Raw genomic sequence first — 27335 nt, 5'->3', positions numbered from 1 at the left:
AATTAAAAATTGTTAAGACATTTTTGAATACTGGCAAAACAGCTGTGATGATCTTCCTGTATTAGTGTATGTTAGAACAAGAATCATGTCGTAATTGACTACCTATCTAATGGATATAGAAATATTTGTGCTTAGCTTTAAAAAATATGTATTACTAAAAATGTGAAGACCTTAAAGAATAAGTACTTAAAATTATGAAATACAAGTTCTATGGAACTTGATACCAAACACTTCAGCTCTTTATGTTGTCTCATTGAGCTTGTGTTGAATGTCTGATAAGTACTGTGCAAGCAGCACTGTTATTTAAGAAAACATTTTAAATCTATAGAAGGATAACAAGTCTGAGAGAAGGAAAAATGTTTGTCATTCCAGTAAATTACTTTTGCAAACAACTGCGACTTGGGAAAGATTGGTTTTTATATAATAAAAAAATCTAGAAAGTCTCACATCAGATGTCAGTGGCTTTGCGTGAAGCAGGCTGTGGGATTTCTCTAATTTTTGATTTCACGTGCTTTAATAGTTTGGAACATAAGTCTTGTAAGGGATAAAATAACGCTTGATTGAAAGATTTTTGGTGGTGAAGACTTCAACACAGTCCTTGGCAACTGTTTGCAATAAAAAGCAACTTGTGTCTTCTTTAGTCTGACTGTATATAAGTTAATTTACCAGCTATCAGATCTTGTACTTTTATTTCCTAGACTGAAGATTTTTTTGTACTTTTTAACCTTAGATATGCATGGATGTCCATACATGGGAATTCATGCAGGGTATGATGTGATTATTCTAGCTCTGTCATTAATAAGCTCGATAGACCCTGCTTCCAAAGACATTATTTGTATATTACTGTAAGACATGTTTCTTAAATCCTTTTATAACATACTTCAGAACTTCAAAGCCAGAGAAAAACCTAGTAGTCTAGGGAGTTAGTTATCTTAGTGAAAAACATCAATCTAATTTTCTCAGTCCTCATACATACATCCAAGGGTCACATTGTTCCTTTAAAGAACATGTATTTCAAATTATCTTCCACTTCCTTCTCTTCCTCTCCTTGGAACAGTTTGTCAGCATTATTTTTTGTTGTGGTACTACTGTGTCTCACAGCCGTCCTTGATCCAGGTTTTTTAATTTTATTTTTATTATAACCTGGTTTTGAAACGAGGTAAAAGAAGTTCAGATTAAAAAAAAACAGTGACACAGTTCTGACCAGTTTGATAGAAAGCAGACAGGGCGAAACAACACACATTATTGCAACTTTGTAGGTATCATTTGGCAAAAGTATTAGCAGGAAAATTATTAAGCTGATTAAATAGCCCAAGGTGTCCCTATGAAGCATAAGCAGGCAGCATGGAAGATTGCACACAGATGCTTTTAGGGAAATGCAGGTTGGCACTAGTGATACGTGTCACTGAAAGGATGACAACTTTGTCAGAATATTATGATTGAAAGTGCAGTAGCAGATTACTTTTTTAAAAAAGTATTTCACACTTGAAGATGATGATTGCCCAATGTATTGAAGACATCAGTGGACCAAAAATAAAGTGATCTTAGTAATTAGTGTTATTTTAAGTTATTGTTGTAAAAAGTCCAGTTCTGGCACAAGGTGAAAAGTTATGTGCTATTCAGGAAACTTATTAAAAATGTTATCTTTCCATCTTCAGAAGCCGTTTTTCAAGGAAGAGTTCTCATGTATTTAGTTGAAAATACTTTCAAGATTTTCTTTGTGTACTGTATAAACAGTCCTGTGGGCTGTGCACTGGAAGAAGAGTACTGACATCTCCTCTTAATGGAGAGAGGAGAAACCTGGCAAAAAAGGAGCAAATTTTGCCTCATAGGTTTTCAGAGGGACCTGCCTTTCTCACTGGACTGTACAGAGGATACAGGCAATTATGTTAAACAGGTTTCCTCATCTTGCTCTGACTTTCCCTGTCTCCATGCTCACATTCTAGTGTATCACCTAAAATGAGATACCAGGGTACATAATAAGCCATGGATTGGTTTCCAGCTGATATAATTGTATTGCAGAGACATTGCTCTGCTTGCCTGTCTCTTTTCTGAGGTTTTATTATCCTGTTACCAATCTCCTAAGCAACCTTGAAAGAACTACTGATGTTTGCGAAATCAATGAGTTTGCATGTTTAGAGGGCTTCAGAAAAATATCATGTGGAGAGGAAAAAGGATGCCCTGTAGCATTTAATGTGACTTGGTGAGCAGCCTGTCAGCTCAGGCTTGAAAACAAAAAAAAGAAAAATAGGAATCCAGTGAGAATGACCAGCAAGTCTTAGAAAAAATCAAGCATGCCTCAAGATTCAAACATTTGGTGCATGTTTTACCCTGCTGTGCGCTCTAGTTAATGTTCATAAGTTTAGCTTCTAATTTAGCAGAATCATTCTGTAGTAAAAACAAAGTATATTTGTTCAATAGACTCAACATTCTTGAGATCACAGCAGTTAAATTAGCTGTTTCTTTTACAAAATATTTCAATTACAGTTGGCTCTTTTGGCAGCACTCCTTCCTCAGCGGGTGCTACACAGATGTCATGGTGTTTCCTTGTGGGCACTGTGCTGCTGGTGGCCTCCTTTTTCATGGAAGAGAGAAATTAAGGTATTGGGTGTTTACGTATCACACACAGCTGTGTTCAGGTGCAGATGCCTAGACATAGCATAGCCGTAGGAAAGTTTTGGTGCTTGACACTTGAAATGCAAAGCTATTCCTTTTATCCATTCTGTATAATAGAAGTGTATCAGAAATCCAGTAACAAAAAAAATCCAGTTTGCAATATTGCTTCCATTCTGACTTTTAAGGTAGAATCCCTGTTTTTGAGTAAACTTACTTGTAGCTTTTGTAATTGAAGAGAGGTAACTAACTCTGCTTACTTTGGTAAGTTTTCATTGATTTGTTGACGTGTTTTACCAATCATTTGTCAAATTCAACATTAATTAAAATCAGGGGTTTAAAAACAAGTTACTTCAGTAATAGTGAAGTACTTCTTAGTATTAATTTGGTTAGGTAAGTTTGTGTGAATTTTTGTAGCATATAGAGCCGTCTAAAACTTTCCAGAAGGACAAATTTTAAAGTCATAGTGAATAGCCCTTACAGAAAATTTGGAATTCTGTTGTACTTAAAACTTCTAAAAAATGGGAAACGCTTTTCAGTTCTGAACACGGGGATCAATTACAGAATGGTAAATTTTTCACAGAAATTCACAGGGCTTTTTTAAGCTCGTCTTCAATTATTTTCACAGGCTGATCCAAAAGAGCTGATTGAGATGGTGACAAAGCACGTTACTCAGTGTGGCTCCTCGGACTGGCCTGAAGAAATTGCAACGTTGATAGATCAGCTGCATTACTACAACGAGCGACTACTGGATTTCACTCAAGCTCAGATTCTGCAAGGACTTGGCAAAGGAGTGGATGTGCAGAGATTTACAGCAGATGGACAGTACAAGAGAGAAACAATATTAGGATTGACTGAGTAAGTAATGTCTATTATGTTTATTTTCTTTATTTTAAAACGGAATCACTTTAAGCTTTAAATCAGGAAAGTAAATTGAAAGTAGTGCTGACCTTTAGAAGGGATAAGTTAACCAGTTGCTTTAGATGTTTACAATTGGAGCCTTTTCTATTGAACTACTCCACTTAAATGAAATGTTGATCAAATAAATGGATTGATAGCTTTTAATGGAAGCTATAACTCTTTGTTCCTTAACTGCTAACATTAAAGTTAATAAAGGATCAATGAAATCAGAGCGTAAGTGGAGGTCTGATCTTTTCTTTCATCTCATATAAACCTGCCCTAACCATCTAATAGAGTATGCCCAAGCATCAAAGTCTGTAATGAACTATAGCTTTTTTAAAAAAAGTTAATAAACTGTATTTTATTTTTAATAATTTAGTTAAAACTACTATATATTACAATATTCTACACACCCCACACTCCTACCCCCGTAGTCATTTGGAAGTACTGAAGTCTTCACTGCACATGTTCTGATATTTAGAGTGCTTTCATCTCACCTTTCAGTTATCCAGAATAGAAAAAAAAAAGGAAAGATATAGGATAGTACTGTCTTTTCATTTTAAAAAATACCTTTGATTAACATCTGCATGCAGTTAAACTGTGAACAAGTCATGAATATACTTGAATTCTGTATGTTTTGAAGGCAATCACAGTTGAATAGCTGCTAGACTGTCAAAGGAAGAGTTCTGTGCAATGAGAAGCTTTTGATATAATTTTTAATCGAGTTTTAAACTACTCTATGCATAAAGCTTTTGAAGAGTATATTTAGATGTTTACAGTCTTCCACCTATGTAGCTACTCATAGCTACAATTCTAATGGGAATTTGTTAGTAAAAAAACATTGGTATGAAGTGCTGAATAATAGTATATCAGGTTTTGAAGACTAAGCTGCTGCTTTGCATCTATAAAATCTGTACCTGTATAGATTTTGGCATCTTTTAATCTTTCCATTGGAATAACCTATTTTGTAGATATTTTTCATTGAGCACGTATCACATCAGTGGTGTGTCACTAAGTGAGTGTTACATTTTGCTGATTATCTAGAGTAACTTCAATACAAAAATCCTCTGCTATTATAGATATTTATTTTGGGTGCAGCATGCTTACTTACAGTCTTATCCAAGAGTCCTTTAGATACTGTATTTTGTAAAAATCAAGTAAATGTTACAAAGACAAAGTTCCTTACAGTAAGTAGAGATCAAAACACAGCATGAAAGGGTTAGTAAAAATAAGGCTTCATAGCATGAGGATGAGAGTGGTAGTTCTATATTAGGCAGTTGCAAAGACCCAATTAATTACTTCTTCAACTTGCAGCTTCCTTGCTTTAATCTTCTCAGTTGACTCTTAATCTGCATTTTCTTATGAAAACAATGTGCAAATTTAATATAATCGTGTAGCATATATTTTCTTATTTTTAAATTATCTTTAATTGCCTCATGTTTTTAATCTTTTTCTGAAGTGCTGTTTGCAGGAACGACACCTGGAAGAGAGATGGTATCTTATTTACAAAACTGCTTTGTACTAGAACGAGCAATTTGCTAAAACTACTTAAATAGTTGTCAATTTTATCTTCCATACTTGATGTATTGACATTAGAGATTGTTATGTGTTATTTATCAAACATTTAAAGATCTGGATGCCTCCCAGATGTAGTCAAGGTTGGTTCTCCAGGAGCTGACAATTTATTTGGGCAAAATAGAACCAGAATGTATCCAGAAAGGAACTGGGGAAACTAGAGCAAGACTGAATGGGAATTCTTGAATAATCAGGTGAAGTCCCATGTAGCTTCAGGCCAACTATGGTGTATAAGGTTTCTAAATTACTCTTGAGGCCAACTTCTGGGTGGCTGCTTTTTTGGGGTTTGGTGGGTTTTGTTTTCTTTTTTCTTTTTTTCACGTTCTCTGACGTTCAACCCTTCAGTCCTTAAAATGTTGAAATTAGAAGTTGTTCTTAATGAATTAATGCAAATTTCTTCCTTGTCTTATGTCACTGATCTGAAATACTTACTTTATAGTTTTGGAAAAATTGTGCAGTTATCAAGCAATGTGAATTCTTAAACTTAGCTTGTGCTTATTGGGTTCTCAGAATGATTTTGGTGCCTATGAACTAGGTCCCTTTCCAGAAGACTAAACAACTGTATAAAACCACTTCAAACATACTTCAGCATACATCATTGTGTAAGCTTTTGCTCTATTGCCAGTGTGGACACAGCCTTTTCTCCCTGATGCGGTGCTGCTGCAGAACTTAACCAACAGCTGTAACTTTCCATCACCTTTTCCTGCTTCAAACATGAGAGGAAACTAAAGGCTCTTGGTTTAAATTTTCATTTCATTTCTCCAAGTAGGATTTTTTTTAACATTTTTTGAGGATAGGCAAATGAGATCCACTGGAAAAGTGGATCTCTTTTCCCAAAAACTTTGAAAATAGTGATTATGAGCAAACACATGCACATGTATGATACAACAGAGGTTTCAGAGAGAAAAAAAAATTGCTCTGAGTTGCAAAATCTTTATTTTTGTGAGCTTGAAGATAGTCAGCAAATTCCCAGCTAAATGCTAGTGCACAGGTGTGTATAGATATTATTATTTTTTTTAACACTTTCACGGCCATATTTTTTGATACTTTGGAACTGCATGTTAGCATACATGCAGGGTGGCCAAGAACCATCCACAGGAACTGCTTCTGACTTTGTTTTTGCACCAGTCTTGGTTCAACAATACCCAGGAGGTACATCCAAACTTTGCCTCACCGGAGATTTCAGTAGGGATTTCTCTGGCAGTCTTCAGGTTCACAAGAGACAAGCAATTAGGGCTGGACATGAAAAGAAGTGTGTAAAAGAAAGTTAAAAGGTCCTTTACAAGGTAATGGATGTTTTCTTACTTTCTCATTGTATAACAACTACTTGTTCTTGTCTTGTCAGTGTTATCTTGACAATGAGTAGCTCCTTACTGTTCCTCATTTATACAATATAGTTTCCTTAAACCTCCATTGCCTCATGCTGCAACTGCATGCTACTCAAGACAGAAGGATAGGATTCTAGTAAGGTCTACATGGGGAATGGATCCCACTAGCTCCAAGAGCCACGGCTAATTTGTAGGATTGTCTGAGTTATTCTGCAACTAAAGCGTTCATATAGTCTTCCTCTTTCACTGAATCACAGAGTCACAGAATGGTTGAGGTCATAAGGGGCCTCTGGAGCATGGTCCAATGCTTCTGCTCAAGCAGGGCCACCTAGAGCTAGTTTTCAAGGACCGTGTTCAGATGGCTTTTGAATACCCCCAAGGATGCAGACTCCATAGCCTCCTGGACAACTTGTGCAAGTGCTCAGTCACCCTCACAGTAACAAAGTGTTTTCTGGTGTTTAGAGGGAACCTCCTGTGTTTCAGTTTGTTCCCATTACTCATGGTCCTGTCACTTGGCACCACTGAAAAGAGCCTGGTTCTGTCCTCTTTGCATCCTCCGTTCAGGTATTTATATACACGATGAGTTCCCCCCGAGCCTTCACTTCTCTGGGCTGGACGGTCCCAGTTCTCTCAGCCTTTCTTCAAAGAAGAGATGCTCCAGTTCCTCCAACATCTTTGTGGCCCTTCACTGGACTCCCTCCAGTAGCCCCATTGTTCATTTCAGAAGTTGTAATGTTTACTTTTTAAGTAGAGAGTTATGAGATCCTTCCTGCAGATCATCTTTTTCTTCTGTCACGTTATTCTGTATCTGAGTTGACGATACAAGGAAAGTAATATATTGTACTTTTTTTTTTTTAATTAATGAAATTACTGAGATCAGTGTTGAGGACTAATCTGCAGAATAGTGCTGTTAGCCTCATCATCTCCAGTGTAGCTTTTCCTGAATATCCTCTGTTATCTTCCCCTTAGCCAGTGGCATACTCACTGTGCAGCTTTTGCATCGATCTTCACCTTCGCTTCAACTAGTCACCCTCTTGATGGTACATCAAGTGATTTCTGGAAAAGGCAAAGGAATGTGTGCTGTGATTTGGCAACAGCTGTTACATATCCCCAGTTAAAAAAAAATTATCTGCTTTTATGTATCTAATGACAATCTGCACAAACTGTGGCTACTAATCCAGAATTTGCAATGTGGTGTTGTCATGGTACTTCTCCTTAATGTCAAAAAATAGAATAGAGCATCTGCCTCTAAGGACTAGATGACTTCTACTGAGTATTTTTGAAAAAGTTTAGATCATCATCCTCTTAACACATACATCATTGCTGGCTGGGTTAAAAATTATTCTCCATTTTGCATTGAAGTATTGAGTCTAGTGTCAAGAGATTGGCCACAAGGAGCTTTACTGTGCTGGAAAATCAGAGGGAAGGTGCTGTGGCCATTGGAACAGAAGACACAGGATAGTGTGGCTTTTTTTGTGGTGTAGTTTTTGTTTTTTGTTGGTCTGGTCTTTTTTCCCCTGCTTCCTCCTTCATAAATACATTTCAGTAAATACTTTTATTTTTATCAAAATTTATTTCTCTTAATGCCGTGTTTTAGGGCCATGGTTTTTTGGGTTTTGTTTTGTTTATGGTTTGTTGGTTTTGGTTTTGTTTTAGCCATTAGGGCAATAGTTATAAAGCAAAACCCAGCATGAGCCTTAATAGTTCTGTATTGCACCTATACCAGCATAAAACCAAAAACGCGTATCTCTGAGACATAGCTTCAGTGGATTAGTAAAAATTAATATGAAGTTAAGTTCAGGCTTTCATCACTTAGCAGATTCTCCATCTGTTCTGTTGAAGGGAAATACAGTAACAAAAAAACCAGCTTTTAATAATTTACAGAGTGGACCTGGACATTTTCACACCTTTTATGCTGCAAAACTAAGAATGTTTCTGTCTGAGCTTCTAGGAAGAGCTTTGAGGACCTACGTACCAGTTGTGGTAAAACACTGTAGGTGTTACAAATAAATCATATAAATGCAAACTGTGACCCATTGCATCATTTACCACTTGGTAATTGAAATGAAAATCTAGGTTTTTGCTTTAGCACAAAGGTTAAGCAGAAACTGTATTTTTATTTAACTGTGATTCTAGTTTCTTGGTTTATGGAAAAAAAAAATTTAAAAAAATCATTACTTTTCTAATATAAACATTTATTTTTATGTCGTGTCTCTAGGGGCTTAGTGTTTGTTTTTTTTTCCTTTTCTTTCATGTCTCTCCTCTATAAGAACACTTGAAGAAAATGTCTACAAGATTGCTGTTTCTTTGGCTCAGCGATACAACGTACCACTTTGGGAAGTTTATATGACCCATCTGGAATTTTTATTCACTGACAGTGGGTATGTTGTCTCCCCTGCAAATTCACATATTACTCTGTTACACAGAAACATGTGCTAACCTATAAGAAAATTAAAGTATATTGGGGGTAGAGTTTGGTTTGTGGTTTTTGTATTCTTTCTGTTGTGGTAGTTTGGCAATTTTTGTCTTTTCCACATGATGCTTTTGTAATCAGCCATAAAAGCAGGTGTTACAGGAAAGGATAAAAGTGTCTGTGTCTAACTGTTTGTATGAGTATCCCAGTACTTTGTTTCAGTGTTTAGGTTTCCAGGATTTGAATGCTTAGTGCTCTCTTCTCATAGCAACTTATCTTGTAGCTGTTTTTACAGTCCCTTGGAATATATTCTGAGGCTTGATCAGTTTTTTTTTTTATATATATATATATTTTTTTTTTAAGTCTTGCTATTTATTGATCTCTCTTCTTCATAATATGTAATAAATATATTGGAGCTTCCCGTTCACATTATTCATCTCTTCATCTCAGCCCTTTTTTACAGTATTTCCTTGGAGCTTTTCTAGCCTACGGGATTATGGCAGACCACAGACCAGACCGGGCATTGGTGGGGGCACGGGGGGAGGGATGCTTTTTTATTCTATTCCAGAGTTGGTTCCAGAGCTGCCTTTTTTTTTTTTTTTTAACTTTGACATCTTGTCAATCAGACGAGTATTTTTTCCCAGTAAAAGATGAATAAACCCATTCGATGAAACACTGAGCAACTTGCCTGAAAGTGCATTTGGATGACAGTGATGTAGAGCCCCCTGTGTAATACAGCAGCTCTTATCTACTGTTCTGACAGACATGATCAAATTAGTCTCGTTTGTTTCAGATTTTAAATTGTGAAAGCACCTTTACCTTACAGCACTATTTGTACCTCTCCTAACATTAACTATTAATTAAAAAGCATTAAAATGGTTTATAAAACATGAGGCATAAAAAATCAGAGCCTGATAGATGTTGGTGCAAGAACCGAGAAGATGAAATAACATTCTGAGATTTTCTTTGCTTCCTCCAGAAACCAGAGAAGTCATACCCTCTAAATTTTGATGCTGCTAATTATTTAGTGCTTTAAACAAAATAGACAGGGTATAAACATGGCAACGCTGGGGTGAGTGTGAAAGAGCCAGCTGACTTCTCTGGGGCTAGAATATCACCTAAGGTATTTTGCAACATTTTCCTATCATTTTCTTTGTTCTTGTCCTCTATGAGTTAGTATTCATAGAATTCTGAAATCACTGAAGTACAAAGTAACAACCTTTTCCCTAATGAAATTCAAAAAAGTCTTGAAAATTGATGTATAATAGCATAATATGCTGCTGAGCATGTTTTTGTTGTATCATAATCTCATTTTAAAGTTGATTGACAGCATATGGCCATTACAGTATATTTTAGTCTTGGGATTATGGTATTAATAATGCATGCCTCGTTCTGCATTCATTCTGAACTGAAAGAAGTTTCTTCTAAGACTTAATCTCTTTAACCATATATGCAGTATTTCTATAAGCCACTTTATGTAGAAGAAGCTCAAAAGAAGCACTTACATAGTTTGTATTAACTATTTCTTTGATTACTCGATGGCAAATAAACATCACAAGTTTTTCTGTTATGCTGTGAATTTGGGTCTGAAAATTGCTTAGACTTAACATTTTTAAAAAATTCAATGGAAATTTAATACTTTCTTTCACATTTGATTACCAAAAATCTATAAAATGCTTTTTATGATTTCAGTGACAGGAAATGTTGTGTTTGCCTGTCACAGAACCTATTATTCCAGAATCTTTCTGAACAGCATAATAAACCCTTTCTATCCACCACAAGCCCTTCCCCAAAACCACATGGCAAACCTCTGCAGATCCGGTTGATATAATTTAGTGTCCATCTACCCTTTTGTGTGAACGTTGGGTGTGGACAGAAAAGTGTATTCAGCTCCCACTCTTGAAATACATCAGGTCCAAGTACCTATTTTGTCTTGATATTAAGAGTGAATGACGCTTTATTTTCATTAATGTTGTACTTGCTTCAATTAATATGGTAGAACACTTAGCAAATAACAAGAATTTAGAGAACTAAATTAATGTTTGCAAGGTTAACAACCTAACTGGAGTAGGTTCTGGATGTAAAAATAACTCCAAAATAACTTTTTCTCCCTCAAAAATCAGAGAATAATTTTTTTAACTGAGAGAAGGTTGTGTTTGTAGCATTTGCTGAAAGAAAATAATCTTTAGGAATGAAACTGAGACAAATATTACTTGGATATCCAAGAGAAACACTAACTTAAATGTGGCACTTATACGCAGGAAAATTGATGTTGAAATTCTAATTTAATCAGTTTTAAAGGTAGAGGAAAATCAAATGGGGTTAGAAGACATCTGATTTCCAAATGAAATGTACGACCTAACGTGACATATGATTGGACTCTGGGGAGAGTCAAGGTGTTAGTCATCTGTAGGTTACTTCTTTCCTCAGATTTTAGGTAAAACTTTCAGTTGAGAAAGGTATAAAGTTAAGATGAGACTTCCTTGATATGCACCCATTTTTCTCCCAGCTGAGGAAAAAAGGAGTGATTGCATTCAGCGATCTTTTATGTAGTCAGCTGGAGGTGTCTGCATTCATGCTGTGCAAGAGCTAATGTATTCTTTTCAAAAGGGTCAGGAAAAAAATTTCCTGAAGCTGTGAGACTGGCTGAGGTCAACCCAAGACTTGCTGATCTTTTCATAAGCTTTTATGGATGACAGTTTGAGAAGCAACTTGATAAAACTGTCAAATGAAATATGCTAAGCATGAATAACAGTGTCAGATAGATTAACTAGTGGGCAAGAGCCAGTATTCACTGATAATATCTCTCAGAGCATGCACAGGTGCCCATTGACTAGAGAAAATAGAATGTAATAGATTGGGAGAACTTCTAATTGGGCAATAGGATTTTCTAGCATCATGCAGCCACGAGGTTTTTTGGGGTTTTTTTTGGGGGGGTGTTGTTTGTTTGTTTTAAGGCTTCCTGTGCACATACTTTGGACATATATCTACTTTTACATATAGCTATACTTAGAGATTGGAAATGCTGCTTTGAATCTCACTTTCGTATTCATGACCCTTAATTTGCATGTCCAAGTCAACGCATAACAAGATCAGGAAATATAAGAGCCCTTTAACTTTTGTTTGTAGAGAATAACAACTATCTAAATATTTATGAACGAGTATTTACTTTTTCAAAATACCGTTCAAAGTTGAACCTTAAATAAAGAGAATGTCCTGTTTCCCAAGCGTGCAGCTGAAGAGTCCTTCATGGCACATCCAGGCCTTTAAAGCCAGACTCCTTTCTAAACGCAGGTTATCAACGTTGGAAATAGAAGAAAGAGCACAAAGTCTTGGTCTCTTTGAGACTTTGAAAACCAGTCCTGAAGCCTTACATGAACGCATGGTTAAATATGTTTACCCAAGTATTGAAGGTAGAGATCACCAGCGGTTGCTTTATTATTTTACACTCCTTGAAAATTGTGGTTGCTCGGAAGTGGTGAAGCATGCTCTGAAACCTGAGACTCACATCCGACTCCTGAAAAAATTCAAAGCAGTTGCACCAGGTAAGAGAGTTCCTGTTTCTTTTCTTCTTAGCTGTATTTTTTTTTTTCCTGTTATGTGAGTCTTGACATGATGATGCTTATCTCAGTTATACTCTCCAGGTAATGTTTTTTTTCAATGAGTATATCAGATGAATGCAAGTAATTTAGTAGGTTTGTCATATCTTACAGGAGTAACTTCCTTCTCTTTGTATTATGAGAATTTTAGTTTATCATAGTAAGCAAAAAATGTTTAGAAACAGGTTTCTGTTGATGATGCAAGTTAAAATTATTGGCAGTGGTTCATAGAGAATTTTGACAGAAAAAATACAGACCCCCTAGAGCATAATTTTTAACACTGTAAGTTTAACGTAGCTATTTTCAAAGAACTCAAAGTTTACCTTTCAAAAGTCTGAATTACATAATCTATCAGGAACTTTAAGCATTTTGTTTGTTTGTTTTAAAGAGGGTAATTTTGTTTTGTGTTTTATCCTTGATGTTACCTTTTGCTTTTGAAGAACTACAACATCATTTGTTCTCCTACATTATCGGACTATGCCTGTAAAAATGAGCTGAATACCAGTTTCAATTTGATTGTCAGTCAAGTATTAGCAGTATGTTGAATTTCAGTTGAATAACTCCAAATCCCGTTTCAGAATGAAAAATATGCACTGTGTGGAATTACATGCTGTGGGGAATGAATTAGTTGTTCAATAGTGGAACCTTGTGTATCAGACACTAACTTTGCTGCAGAATTTGGAGAGCTTGTGCATATGAAATTACGTATTGCAGGAAGAAAAAAAGGCAATAATTTTTTGGGGGAGGAAGGATTACCTTCACTTCTTTTTGATGTATTTAAGCGCTCAAGTTCTGTGGTACATGTCAAAGAAAAATCTGTCAAGAAATTATTGTTTCCTTTCAAAGTTATTTTTAAATATTGCTCAAAAAAAGTCCTAGGATGATACATCAGATGCAAATTAGTCACTTTCTGTGGTAGAAAATGAAATCTCTTGTATTATACCCTTAATTAAAATTCTTAACGTTCAGCATAGTTTATAGATAGTAGGCAAGGAACAACGTCAAAGTGTTTGTAGAGGTTACAGGCCCTAAGTATATAAAGAAGAGCATGGCAATACAACTTGGTTGTCTTAGGAATTATATGCATAGAGAATAAAGTAGTATTGTTGCTAGAAATATTTTGTTGTTGCTAGAATAATTTGCAAGAGTTTTCTTCCTGTAGGAACCAAAGTAGTAACAGGACTCTTGTATTACATAGATATTCATCTAAATTGATCTACAGTCCTGTCTCTAATTGACCTTACTTAGTTTACTTGTGCTTAGTGCCCTGCATTTTTGCTGAATAGATACTAAGTGCCAATTGCTACATGTTCAGAATACATCTTTAATTATGAAGATTTATGTCTTGTGGTGCATGAGGTTTTCTAGTATTTATTTTAAAAACAGTAGCATAATTCTTTCTATACATTTTTTGCTTGAGAATCTATTTTTTTAGTTTGTATCAATATATAACATTAAGTATGTTCCCAGGATTGAGAGATTTTACACACATCAGAATGTAATAAAATCCCAGTGTTACATTTATACAAACCTGTCTTCCTCCCTAGTTTGTCAGTGTGTCTGATTGTAAAAGGAGATGAAGTAGTGTCTTTCTAGTTCGCCAGATACTGGTTTAGTCCTGCTTAGTACTGATTGTGTAGAGTTTGAGTAAATTTAACTATGAATAACTTTTATTTTCTTTTCCTTTTTCTGTCAATAGGTCTTAATTACAAAAAGCTAACAGATGAAAATGAAAACCCCCTGGAAATACTGGAGCCCATCCTTACAAGCCAAAACATCTTATCTATTTCCAAATTGGCTCCCAAAATTCCTAAAAAAGATGGCAGCATGCTGTCACCGAGCTCTGTTTATACTGTCTGGTTACAAAAACTTTTTTGGAATGGTGATCATCATCTCATCAAAAAAATACCAGAAACCATGGATGAGTGGCTACATGCATACGATATGTGTTCAAAATACTTGGACAGGCTTGATCCAGATGATATTGTCACTTTTATTGATGAAATTACCTTTTCTTCAAAAGCTGTCACAAAGGTAAGCAGATATATATTGAAGAATTTCAGGCCTCAGGTGAGGCGCAATTGAATATAGTATCAATGAAAAAGCCTCACCAATTTTTACATTTTCATTTTACAGTTCTTAAAGATAAATTCATAAACCTACCTTCCTTTGCCTACCTCTTCTTTTTATGACTGCCAGTATAAAAAAAAGATTTTTATTCAGTTAGAGGAGTTAGCTCTGTGGATAAGAGAGTTTTTCATGGAATCCCAAAGTGTCTGTATTTTGATTCAGCAGAGAATAAGATATTCTTCTTGTGTGTTTGTTTATTTTACTTGTGCTCATCCTAAAATTCGTTGTGCCGCAGGCTTGTGTTTATTACCAGACTTTTGCATTCTGAATAGGATGCTCCACAGAGAAGCGTTCTGGGCCAGTGCATATGGTTTCTAGGCACTGTAATAATATAAGTGATAAACTCTGTCATAATCTCCATCTGGCTGAAAGCCTGGTATTGAAAGGACATGCGTTCATGTCTGTAACATACATTACCAGATCTGCAGTTTCTTTTTGCCCGGTGAAACCTACTTAAAAGAATATTCCTAACATAGAGGTTGCCCATGCTTTCCTATGTATCTTTACTGCCAAGCAAAAAAAAGATATTAGATTTCTCAAGAGCTTAGTAAAGACATCTCAAGATCTTTTAATAACTTGGTCTGAGATGAAAAGATCATAAAGAGGTGGTATTTTCTGGATATTTTTTTTTTCTTTTCTCTCTTCTGGATTGTGCTCACTTTCCAGAAGTGTTTGTTCACCACGTTCAGTGAGGTGTTGTTTGTTCCCTCTCTGGATGTTGTGTTAGTGTTCCCACAATATTAATATTAATTTATTAGAACCCATCTCACCTGCATCTATACCAGAATTTGGTGGGAAAAAAATAACTATTGACTGAAATCCTGGGAAAATGAAAAGCTTTGTCAGCACCAAATTTATACTTTGATCTCTCTGTCATGCTAGACCAACACCTTTTATCACTAGTTCTATCAGCTGTCTCTTAAGCACAACGACTGTCATCTTTAGACATTTTGATTCTTTTTATCACATAATCCTACTGAGTGTTTCATGTTTATCAGGAAAGCCTGACGCTCTCCCAGAGATATCAGTTGCCAGACCTGACCCTGGCCTGAGGTAGTCGGGGAATGTTGTCTAATGGGAAGGAAATACTGTCTTTGTGTATGATCACCACTACTGAGCACTTGAAACTCTTGCTGTTAATGTATCCTGGGCATGTCAGGGTTATTTCTCATTTATTCCAGATGATGGACAGCCTCCACTCTGTATCTGTTTTGAAACACATTGTTTATTTTCATTTGCTTACTTCTGTTCAGGATTCAAATGCCGTTCCTCTGCTCTCTTACGATGAGTAGGAATAGCAGGAAGGAGATACCGGTGGCAGAGTTGTTGTGGTTGGTGGCCAAGCAGAACTTTGTAGCAGAAATCTGTTAGCTTTTTGGCCATGAAGTTTACTCAAGAAGCGTTGAAACAGTTGCTCAGATCAGCTGCTTTAGTGTGTCCCCTGCACTGGGTTTGGGCATGGAACAGCTGTTGAACCAGCTTGCAACTTAGTTTTGCCTCAGGATCCCATCCAATTTCCAAGTGGAAGTGTACAATGAAAAATTACTGTTGTAGAACCTGAAAACTTATTTCTCAGAGTTCTCTTTCGTCTAACTTTCATCTGAAAAATGCTTCATACATAAAAACTGCCTTTTGGCTTGCACCTTTTACTTAAAATTTGATCCTGTTCTGAAGCTGCACTGATCATGTGATCACTCTTTTGATCTCTAATTCAGCACTTTCTTCTCAGCCCAGTTCTATGGCCAAGTACTTCATTATATCAGTTTCCTACCCCCATAACAGATGCACGTTTCTGTATTTCATGAAAGCACTGATATTTAATATATGTAAAGGACTGAAAATACCCATGGTCGTTACCATGCAATAATCTCTGCTGTCACCGAGGCAGCTGAGTTTTCTCACATACAGAAAAATGGTGGAGTTCTTTTAAGTGGACCTTGAGAGGAAGTTTAAAGTGAGATAGTGTAAGTGGTTTTTTTAGGAGTGCTGAGAGGTGAATTGGCTCCTTCCCCCTTTGTGAAAACAAAACAAAAAAGCAGCCAAACCCAAAACTAACTGCTACACACACACATCCGCACACACACTGTAGCTGCTAATTGCATTGTTGCTCCTTCTGTGCTACTAGTAAATGGACATCTGAGAGGAGAGAGGTAGTACTGAAAATTGAAGGATAATTACTTTTCTGATCCAGTGGTGACTGAATGGAGAGGTGGGTGCTTGACAGGACAAAAGAGTTGAGAGAATGTCTGCATTGGAGAAGTGGATGGGGAGTTTGCACTTGTGAAAAGGCAACTAACATTGTTATACTGACATGTAGTTTAGGGTGTGATGAGGTTTTAAGTGCTCTTAGCTCTGAGACATTCTTTTCTCCCGTGTTCCTTGCAATCAGTAGAAATGAGTTACCACCTGGAAGATGACATTCAGTTCCCCAACCTTAAGGGTTCAGAGAAGTGGTGACACTGGGTGATGGGAACCGTGTGAGCCAGAGGTGCATCATAGTGGGACTTTAATAAATCCTAGACCCAAAGTATCATGGTTAATGTACTGGATATTCTCTATGAGACAGATAAGACTACTTCCCAAAATGTAATCTATTTTAGATGTGCTGTGTACCCTATAGGAGATGTTTTCCAGTTTTTGCGGGGTTAAGGGTGACTTGTGAATCCAGAGTAATCCTTGATTGCTCTGGTGGCTGATTATTCTCTATTTGTTTTTTAAAAATACCTTTCTTTGCTAAACTGTTTTTGTCTGGTTTTGAGACAAAATAGACCTTTTGTCTGCTCTACTAAAGAGGTAGTCATCAGTTTCCACAGTCAGACATTCAAGAGAGGCCACTTAACCTTGACTTCAATAAACTGAGCATCTGTCATCAATTGAAATAGAGAGAGATGGATGCAATATTTCTGTTGTGTGTGTAGTAAATGAAATAGGTGAAGTCCTTTACTCTTCGTCAGTACCCTCAGACGTTGAAGGACTGAAGTATTGATCCTTTGACCACAGCAGCTCACTGCTGCAAGAAGTGAGAGGGTTCGTGCTTGTGGCACTTTTAATTCTGAATAACTGTTAAAGTTTTTTTGACTATATATTAATTCAGTCCACCTCTGGATTGGTAAACATAGGCTATTTGCATGTATGAAACAGATTTCTTCCTAAAAGGGATGTATTCCAAATCCTCAGTGGAACTACTGGTTATATTTTGACATCCATTTTGAGTCTGTCTTCATTTCTTTCAGCAGCTCTGTTTGCTTCTAAATAATGCTGACTTCATAGATTCTTAGTGATAGTAATGATCGTGTCAACTGTTTTATCTTGATGATTTCCCATTTATTCCCCTTTCTGTGATCTCTTTGAAGCATTTTAGGTAACCTGGGCGTTTTTTTCCTTTTGTTGCCAGCCTTTTGTTCGTTATGCTAGATAGTCAATTATGTCTTCAAAGGAACATCTGTTTCAGAGCTCATAGGTCATTGCCCTGATGTTTGTTGATTAACAGTACTCTGAAAAAAAAATGCCCAACAAACAAAACCAAAAAACCCCAAACCAGAACTAAAAACCTTTTTAATTGCTGTGTTTTCATTATTGAGGACATGCTACAAATGGGATGGGTACAATGTGTTCATTGGGAAGAAAAGACTATACTTTAGACAGCAAAAGTAGAATAAAAAGCAGTGGAGTCATCAGCTTGGTCTTCTATAGAGAAGCAAGTCGAAATTTTCCCTACACAGCTTCTTCCTCACAGCCATCCATAGGTTTGACCACATTCATTCAAACTATGGCTGATGATATTTTTTGTTTATTATTCCATCCTTTATAACTTCTTTTCCAACTTCTGATGCAAAGTAAGAACTTTGCTTGCAACTTGATATTTTTAATTAAAAGGTTGACTTTTATTTTCTCTGAGTCAGGAATGATTTTTTTTGACCATTTCCTTTACTTAAGCAGGAATATGATGTCCACATTTTGACCACTCACCAAATGAGTGAGTAATGGGAACTTGTTATGACTGGGTATTAACCTGCATCATTTTCTCCTTCAATTGTAATGTCTTTAAATGCTGTTTTTAATAATTGTATTAAAAGTTCAGTTTAAAAAAAAAAAAAGCCAAAAAGCTCGAAGTGATGTTCAGTATCTTTTGTCTGACTGATTGAATTCTTTGCATTGCATAAAATGCTAAGGAAAAAGACAGGGCATGACGCTGCCTGAAGATATACAAGTGTGTTAATGCTGTTCTTGCATAGTACGACTGCATTCAGATGTTACTTTTTGAATTACTTGCCTTTGTTTTATCACTGTGCTTCAGTTCAGTTGGTTTGTCTTGTCTGAACCTTGTTTTCTTCATGTGTATTGACAGTACTTCTTTTTCTAATGTCAGTACACTTTTAGATACCTTCTTGTGCCTTGCCATTAATACAGTTATTTTAATTAAATCTGCTTCAAGACTGCATAATATGAAACTTAGTGAATAATGCCTTGTCTTTATCTAGTTCCTTCCATGCATTAGAACTTTTACATTGATCTCCAGATGAATAGTTATCTTTCTTCACAACAGCCCCTATAGGGCTGTGCTTTGCATTTGTGACTAAAAGTGTTGGTGGTTATTGCTACCAGTGTTTTGGCTATTGCTGAGCACTACTAGCACAGCATCAAGGCTTTCTGTTTTTCTCAACACCCCGGCCCTGACTAGGCTGCAGGTAGGCAAAAAGTGGGGAAGGGGACACAGCTGGGACCTGGGCTGGCCGAGGGGGTGTTCTGTGCTACATAATGTCATGCTCAGCAGTAACAAAGAGAGGGTTGGAGGGTGTCTTTGGAGACGGTTGTTGCTTGGAGATTGGCTTCTATTGGTCTGCTTGTGAGAGATGGTGGGTGATTTGCCTTTGCATCATTTAGGCTTGGTTTATTCATTTCCCCCCCGCTCCGCCTCCATCAGGTTTTAAACTATCTTTATCTTGATCCACAAGTTTTCTTGCTTCTGCTCATCTTTCTCTCTCTTCCTATAGGAATTGGGAACCAGCTTTTGTTATTCCGTAACTGTTTAACCTACTTCTGAATTAACTAATGTAATTTACTTTCCGTTCTAGTAACTTGTAGCTACATGACTTTTGGTTGGTGGAATGCATAAAGCTGGGATTTATTGGTAGAGACGGGAACTGGACTGAACTCTTCAGTCTGAGCATCAGGAAACATTTTTCCTTAAGAGGGTGATCCATCACTGGCACAGGTTGAGCAGAGAGGTGGTGGAGTCTTCCACATTGGAGATACTCAAAATTCATCTGGACGCAGTCCTGGGCCACTGGCTGTAGGTGGCAGGGGGTTTGGACCAGATGCTCTCCAGAGGTCCATTCTGACTTCAACCATTCTGTGTTTCAATGTTGCTGGGATCCCAGGTTCCTGTGACATTAAAAGGGGGGCGAGCTGTTGCCATCATCTCAAAGCTGTGCGCTAATTACTGGCAATAAGAATGGCAGGATCAACATCCTCATGTGCAGTGAATGCTACTTGTACAATAATTTATTAAGAAATACTTATGTATTCTGAAGGAAATCGGCTTCTGAGATGAGTTTTTACCCTGAGGAGTGAAATCTGTTGAGCTGAAGTAGTGTGTGATGTTCCTTGGTTTGAAAATTAAATTAGACAGATTTTTAGGATTTTTCATTGCACATTATAGCCTATAGAATTTAAAGTCTTTTTAAGCTGTAAAAGCTTCTTAAAAAAAGAAAACTTCTCTTCACATGCAAACAAGGATTGAACTAGCCTCTAAGCTACTCTTTTTTTTCTTTTTTTTTTTTTTCACTGGGTATGATACCAAATCTCATTACTGAAGCTGACTAGAAGTACAGAGGATAGGCATTTGTGTTTTGGAATAAAACAACTAGAGAAATAGTATGTTGGTAGTGCTGCATTTTGGCACTATGCAAATATGAATGCAAAATTAAAATAGTCTTGGGTAGAACCTGTGTTCTCTTTTTTAATGTTCTATTCTGTGGATGCTTATGGCATCATGACTTCTAAACTAGCAGTATATTCACACTGTTCTTTAGGATATAACAGTTAGATGGAATACTTAACTTGTTTTCCTTTTGCATCTCTTAATAGCATTTTGAACATTAGAATGTACAGTAGAAGGGAAAAAATGAAGTATGTAGTTGTTTTCATCTTTTATCAGGTTTACAAAATGGATATGTAAATTCTAGCCATTAAATTGTAATGTGATTTGAAGGGAACCTGATATTGAGACAAGGAAAGACAAGTAGCTGGGGAGGAATACAGAGAAATTGTCTGAGCAGCCAGGGATCAGGTTAGGGAAACTAAAGCCCAGATAGAGTTAAATCTTGGCAATCCCAAGCACAAACACAGGTTGGAAGGAGAATGGATTGAAACCAGCCCTGAGGAGAAGGACTTGGGGGTGCTGGTTGATGAGAAGCTCAACTTGAGCCATCAATGTGCACTTGCAGCCCAGAAAGCCAACAACATTCTGGGCTGCATCAAAAGAAGTGTGGCCAGCAGGTCGAGGGAGGTGATTCTGCCCCTCTACTCCACTCTCACGAGACACCACCTGGAATTCTGTGTCCAGCTCTGGGGCCCCCAACATAAGAAGGGCTTGGACCTGTTGAAACAGGTCCAGAGGAGGGCAATGAAGATGCTCAGAGGGCTGGAGCACATCTCCTGTGAAGACAGGCTGAGAGAGTTGGGGTTGTTCAGCCTGGTGAGGAGAAGGGCCTGGCAAAACCTTTTAGCAGCCTTCCAGTACCTGAAGAGGGCCTACAGGAGAGACAGGGAGGGACTCTTATCAGGGAGTGTAGTGATAGGTTGAGGGGCAACAGTTTTACACTGGAAGAGGGTAGATATAGATTGGATATTAGGACGAAATTCTTTACTGTGAGGGTGGTGAGACAATGGAAGAGGTTGTCCACAGATGTTATGAATGCCCCATCCCTGGGTGTGTTCAAGGCCAGGTTGGATGGGACTTTGAGGAACCTGGTCTAGTGGGAGGTGTCTCTGCCCATGGCAGGGGGGTTGAATTAAATGATGATGCCTTCCAACCCAAACCATTTTATGATTCTATGAGACCTTGTTCAAAGTAACAAAATCATACTTAATTTCTCTTGCTGGGAATGGAACTGAGTTTAGTTTGGAACTGAATGGTAAAATACTCTTTGTATTTACCCTGTTAATGCTGCAAGTTTTCTTCGCTATTACCACAATGTCCACCATTTTGCTTTTATCATTAAAAGTGCCCTGTAGGTCATTATTGTGATTCGCAGCAGCAGCAACTGAAAAATAGGAGTAACTTCTACATCTTTCACTCTGTGTTGCTTTGGTTTTTTGGGGTTTTTTTTGGAGGCGGGAAATAATTTAAATAGATAAACTGTAGAACTTTCTGCTACATAATCCTTATCAAGCTTTCTCTGCCTTTACAAGGAGATAGTTTAATTCATGATGTAAACATCAATTTGACTTCCTTATGAAAAATCCTATAGCAGTTTAATTTTCTTCTTTCTGTGCTATTTCAGCCCCTTTCCTATTCAGTGTGTCATACAGATTTAAGTGTGGTCTTCTATTTCTTGTGTATTTCAACTTGAAAATTCAAGTTGTTCGTATGTCTTTGTCCTATATTCCAGTAACTAAAACACCTAATAATAAAAGCTCCTAATGCTGTGGGTTTAGGCAGAGGAGACCCCCACATGTTAGAAAGTATATTGCAAGCATCCTTAAAACTGTACTTGAGGTTATAAACGAACAGACTTTGTTTTGGACTTGGAGCTGAAGCTGTGTTTTTCCTGGTTTAAAAGCAGTTTGCTGCTATATCCCTTTCCAAAATAATTTGGTTTCCGGAAGTTTGGCTATCTCTGATCATTGCCCAGGCTCTGTTCTGAACTCCTAAATTCCATTCTGACGCATTACAATGACCCTTTCATGCTAAATGGGGGAGCAAGGGGAAACTTCATTCAGTGTATGTGTGACTCTATATTTAGGAATTTAAACTCTGTGAAAAGTTTAATGGAAAAAAAACACCACAACAACAAACAATCCAGACTTTCTTGTTTCAGTGTAATGGCTAGATACATGTAGTTGCGCAGGTCTTTCAGATAGTAACTTGCTGTTTTGTGTAATTTGTGCTTTGAATGGGTTAATTTAAAAGTTGTAGACCACCTACTTTTTTTTTTGCTTACGATTATAGTCTTAGGAATACGTTTTACACAGTGTTCTAAACCTCGCAAAACTAACCTTAATTTTCAGCTTTTAGGATTTTCAGTTAATCTTGTAAAATGATCCCCAAACATCTCTCAATGCAGAATTAAAAAACAATGATTATAAGGTGGCACTTTACGAAAGTAATGAATATTATTAGGCAAACTAAGTTTCACGTGGCTTAATATGAACCAGATTCAACATCAAGAAAAGAAAGGACAGCACAAGAAAGTAATGGCATACTCATCCTTTTTAAATAAATTACTAATAAGAAATAAGGTTGCTTTTCATAAAATACTTCATTTAGTTTTGTGCTGTGCTGTACAACAGTGGAGCCACTTGACCTCTAGGCACTACTGTAATACAAATTCTAGTGTACAGATGATTAAATATTGAGTAATCTTTTTCAGCTGCCAGTTGAAATGAGGATAGATGTGACAAAGAAGGCTATTAAGGCAGTAAAACATCTTTCTGAAAAATCAAGAAAAAAAACTTCTGAGAATGACATGGAAGATGCTGAAAGTCCATCTGTTGCTTATGAAGAAACTCTGAATCATTTGCAGCAATCTCTTGCTCATCTGGAGACACTCACTCATAGTTTTATCGCTTACTTGAAAAACAGCGAACAGGTAATGATTACTGATCAGGTGCTTGTTTTGAGTGTTGCTGTGACTAGCAGTGATGGATATCAATCTTCTGTCATATTTTATTAATGTTTTGTAGATTTGTTTTTTGTTGACCTGGTCTTTGAAAATTCAATTCCATCAATCTTTTCCACGGTACATATTAAATCTTGGTAGAAAAAAGGCTCTGAATGATACATTCCTATAAATAAAGAGTACACTGGTTCATGTTCAAAAATTATCTGTTCACAGGATACACTACAGAAGTACGGCTATTTATATGATTTGTCAAGGTCAGAGAAAGAAAAAATCCATGACCAGGCAGTAGCTATGTGTATAGATGGTCAACCCCTGGAGATGATCCAACAGTTGTTACAAGTGGCTGTTGGAGATCTTGGCCTTTCTCCAAAGGATATTGTCCAGTGTGCCATTAAAAAAATTATATGTACACTAAGGTAAGTAAACTGCCACAATTAATCCGAAGAAATTTTGTTCTGTTTCTTGGGATTTTCTTTTTTGTTGGTTGGTTTGATGTGGATTTTTCGTTGGTTGGTTATTTGGTTTTGGTTTGTTGTTTTTTTGTTTTTGTTTTTGTTTTTTTTTGCTAGTGACTACTTGTTTGCTTTGAATGCCTGGATTTTGCATAAAATTGAGTAGTAACAAGAAAGGAGTTCTTGCATCATTTATGCTCCTGTTTACCTAGAACTTCATGCTCAGATAAGATAGTTACAATTTTTTGAGTTTGGGAAGCTTGGACAGTCTGAACAAAACAAGCCACAGAACTCAACTTATTCACTAGGGGCAGTTTTTAGGCTAAAAAATGTGGCTTTGCAATATTGTTTCATTATGCATGTTTGCACTTTTGAATTTTTTTCCAAATTTACAATTACACAGAAATCCTTCCTCATAAATAGAGTCAAAAGATGTGTTTGTTGGAAATGGTTGGTACAAAAAGAAGGGCTTGTGGGTGTATTTGCACAGCAGAGGCCTAGAAATGACTGTTGCCACAAGAGCTAATCCTACAGGAAGAATTAGAGTTTCCATCTTTGGAATAATGTGAGGGGGTATTTATTTCTGGGAGCTGCTTTGTTTTTTGGTTTTGGGTTTTTTTTTTTTAAATATTTTTTATTTGCAAAGCTTTAAAAAATGTATCTCTGTCCCTACAATGTAGGCCGTAAATTTTTGTTCACATAAAGAATGCTTTTTAGAGTTTTTGCTCTTCTTGCATCTTCCTTTATGTCACACGCAAGTGTGAGTGCTCTGTGCTTCCTACAGCACTTGAAAGCAAATGATAGCTAAAAAAACTCCAGCCGGATAACTTCTTGGAGAGAAAGATTTCTTATGTGAGGAAGGGTGTTGTTTTGCTCAAGTCTTTCGGTGTTGTCATCGCTACTGTTTCTTGCTGTTATTAGTGCCATCAGACTAAAAACAATCCCACACAGCAAAGGCTTTGTCTCCATCTTTTTCTGGGATTCACAGCTCCAGATCTCAGCAATGGTTTTTTCCATGGCATTACAAAAACCAAATAACCAACCTGTTCATGCAATGCAAGCGAACTGAGTCATCATAAAAATAAGAGTCATCTCTTATTTTTAAATAACAAAGAAATAGGCTAGGAGAACAAAAATTGCAAAAAAACCTAGCTTCCACACAGCTTATAATTACACATCCCTGAATAATTCTGTTGAGATCCGAGTGGGATGTGGATGGTACAAAAGAACATGAAATATAGTTGATGCTGACCATCTTAATCTTGTTATCAGTGAGTTTAAAGCTTATGTTAGGTTCAATAAGAAGATGTTTTAGTTGAATGTGTGCTTTGAGGTTTGATCTTTTCCTGCCACAGTGGAAATGAGGATATTTATTAAGATGATGAATTGATAGAGGATGTAGTTTGGGGATTCAAAATGACAATCCATGGATCAAGTGTACATTGAAAACAATTTGTTGGGATTAAATGTGTCTGCGGAGGTGCTGCTGTTCTTTACCAAGGTTTAGGGTACATGGAAATCCATTAATTTTTGTAGCCAGATAAAAGCATCCTGTCCTCTTTCCTACCAAGGAATTGGTGACGTTCTGACCCATACCTTAGTGCAATGAAATCCGTGTGTCTGTCATGTTCTGTGTCAGAACAACACAGCCAAGCAGCACATTCAGGCTCCATTGCAGCTGGACTAGAGCTGAGGTGTGAAATTCTCAAGACAGCAAGCAGTTCTGGGATTTTACATCTACATCCCTGTCAGTATTTGTGTTCCCAGGATGAAATGAGTCCAAGATTCTTTTTTTGCCATCGTTGTTGACAGAATATTAATGAGCTCTTAAGAAACCTCTGACTGTGATGTGTCTTTCTCCTCCATGATGTCTCTTTCTCCTTCAGAGCAGCATAAAAGTATTCACTTCAGGTTTTTCTCTGCAGTCAGGTGAAATTAATTCATCAGGGACCTTATTTTTTTTCCTTTGAGGAAGCTCTCTTGGATTTAATGTTGCTGAGTGATATTTGTTGCCTATTCCTGACTGAGTCCTTGATGTCCTGAATATTGCAAATTAAATACCATAGTATCTGTAACCAAGTGGTTTCAGTAGAAATATTTTCTACGCACACACACGCATGCATGGGTTTTTTTGGGGGAGGGAAAGCAATTTTATATCTTCCATGATAAATGAACAAATACTTCTCATTTAACCATTCATACAAAACTCTCTTCTGAAGTATTTCTGCTTCAAACAGGTACATACAACGGGTACGAAAGAGCATTCTGCTGCTAGATGGCTGCTAGACACTGTTTATCACTTCTAGGACCAGTATAGATAGATAAAACTTTGAGAATTGATCTTGTTCTTCTGCATTTTATGTGATCAAATTATTTGGGCAGGATGATCTGAATGCATATACCAGAAATAGAGAAACAAGTCTAGCATGGAAAATAATCTATGGCTTTACCTTTTCTTCAGGCTGTGTGTGTGTGCGTTACAGCAGATTGAAGTGCCACAGATGAAAAGAAGGCAGCCTGTCAAAGTGTCTGCAGTCCTCCTTGGCAGAAAATTGATTTCTCTTGTCACTCAGTTTAAGAATGTTCATGCATCCTCAATGATGGTAGAGCTTTTGCACAGCAACATAAGTAATAGTAACTTTCATGTCTGGGTTTGTCCATTTGATGAAGAATATTTTTCCTTTAGATAATCACTGTCCTGCTGGTTCTGAGTGGAATGTAGCAGTGTGATGCATCTGGATATAAAGCTCACAAAGTCCAGTTATTTCAACTGTAATGAGTCTCGTTAATATGCAGAGTATGAGAAACCTATCAAAATTCTCCTTTCTACTCTGCTTCTTATCAACAATTTTCTGTGAACTGAATTATTTTGTTCTTTATATGCATTGCAAGGCTGGCATGTCTGCAAGTTGATTTAAAGTTCTGGGGCAGAGACCATGACCAATAACTCCTGTGCAGCACTTTCCAGTAAAGAAGGGAATGCTACTCTCCCCACCAGAGAAAACTGTAGTGGCAAAGATGGGAGAATTAGTTGGAGGTTTCAGATAAACTCAGAAATTCACTCGTTTGGTGCGTGATGTTACCTAATGTGATCAGTAGAAATTTTATTTCCCCTCACCCCATTTGGGGGGAAACTGAAAATCATTTCATATAATTCATGATAAATGAACGGATAGTGACCTGTGGAAGGTTTGTCTATTACAATGATAAAGAGCATGACGTGGAAATCTGGCATAAAACAAAATAGAAAATACTTACAATAATATTCTCCCTATTATGAAATTCAGTAAAAAGATAGTATTATGAAGTAGCATCACTTAAATATAAGGAGCAATTGAAAGAAAGGGTTTGGCTTAGCATATCTTAAAGCTGCTGGTATTAGGTTTGTTGCTGTGAATAAAATTGGATGCATCTCTATCCTACGCTCAAACGTTAGTTTTCAAGCTAAACCATAACAGAAATTAAAACTTATTAAC

At 36.8% G+C, this 27335-nt stretch overlaps 1 protein-coding gene across 1 annotated transcript in view; it reads left to right on the top strand.

Moving 5' to 3' along the window:
• NBAS (neuroblastoma amplified sequence) overlaps window positions 1–27335 on the top strand; it is a 180092-nt gene that overhangs the window by 99965 nt on the left and 52792 nt on the right. The window contains exons 41-46 of the mRNA XM_014956881.1: window positions 3242–3471; window positions 8687–8797; window positions 12124–12374; window positions 14128–14462; window positions 23156–23374; window positions 23621–23823. Of these exons, the coding sequence (XP_014812367.1) occupies window positions 3242–3471; window positions 8687–8797; window positions 12124–12374; window positions 14128–14462; window positions 23156–23374; window positions 23621–23823 (1349 nt within the window). The remainder of the gene's footprint in view (window positions 1–3241; window positions 3472–8686; window positions 8798–12123; window positions 12375–14127; window positions 14463–23155; window positions 23375–23620; window positions 23824–27335) is intronic.

Source organism: Calidris pugnax, unplaced genomic scaffold (assembly GCF_001431845.1).
Source record: "Calidris pugnax isolate Ruff unplaced genomic scaffold, ASM143184v1 scaffold171, whole genome shotgun sequence".
In the NCBI taxonomy this organism is placed as follows: Eukaryota; Metazoa; Chordata; class Aves; order Charadriiformes; family Scolopacidae; genus Calidris; species Calidris pugnax.
Note: the sequence above shows the minus strand (reverse complement) of the source record. Positions and strands in the feature narration are given on the sequence as shown.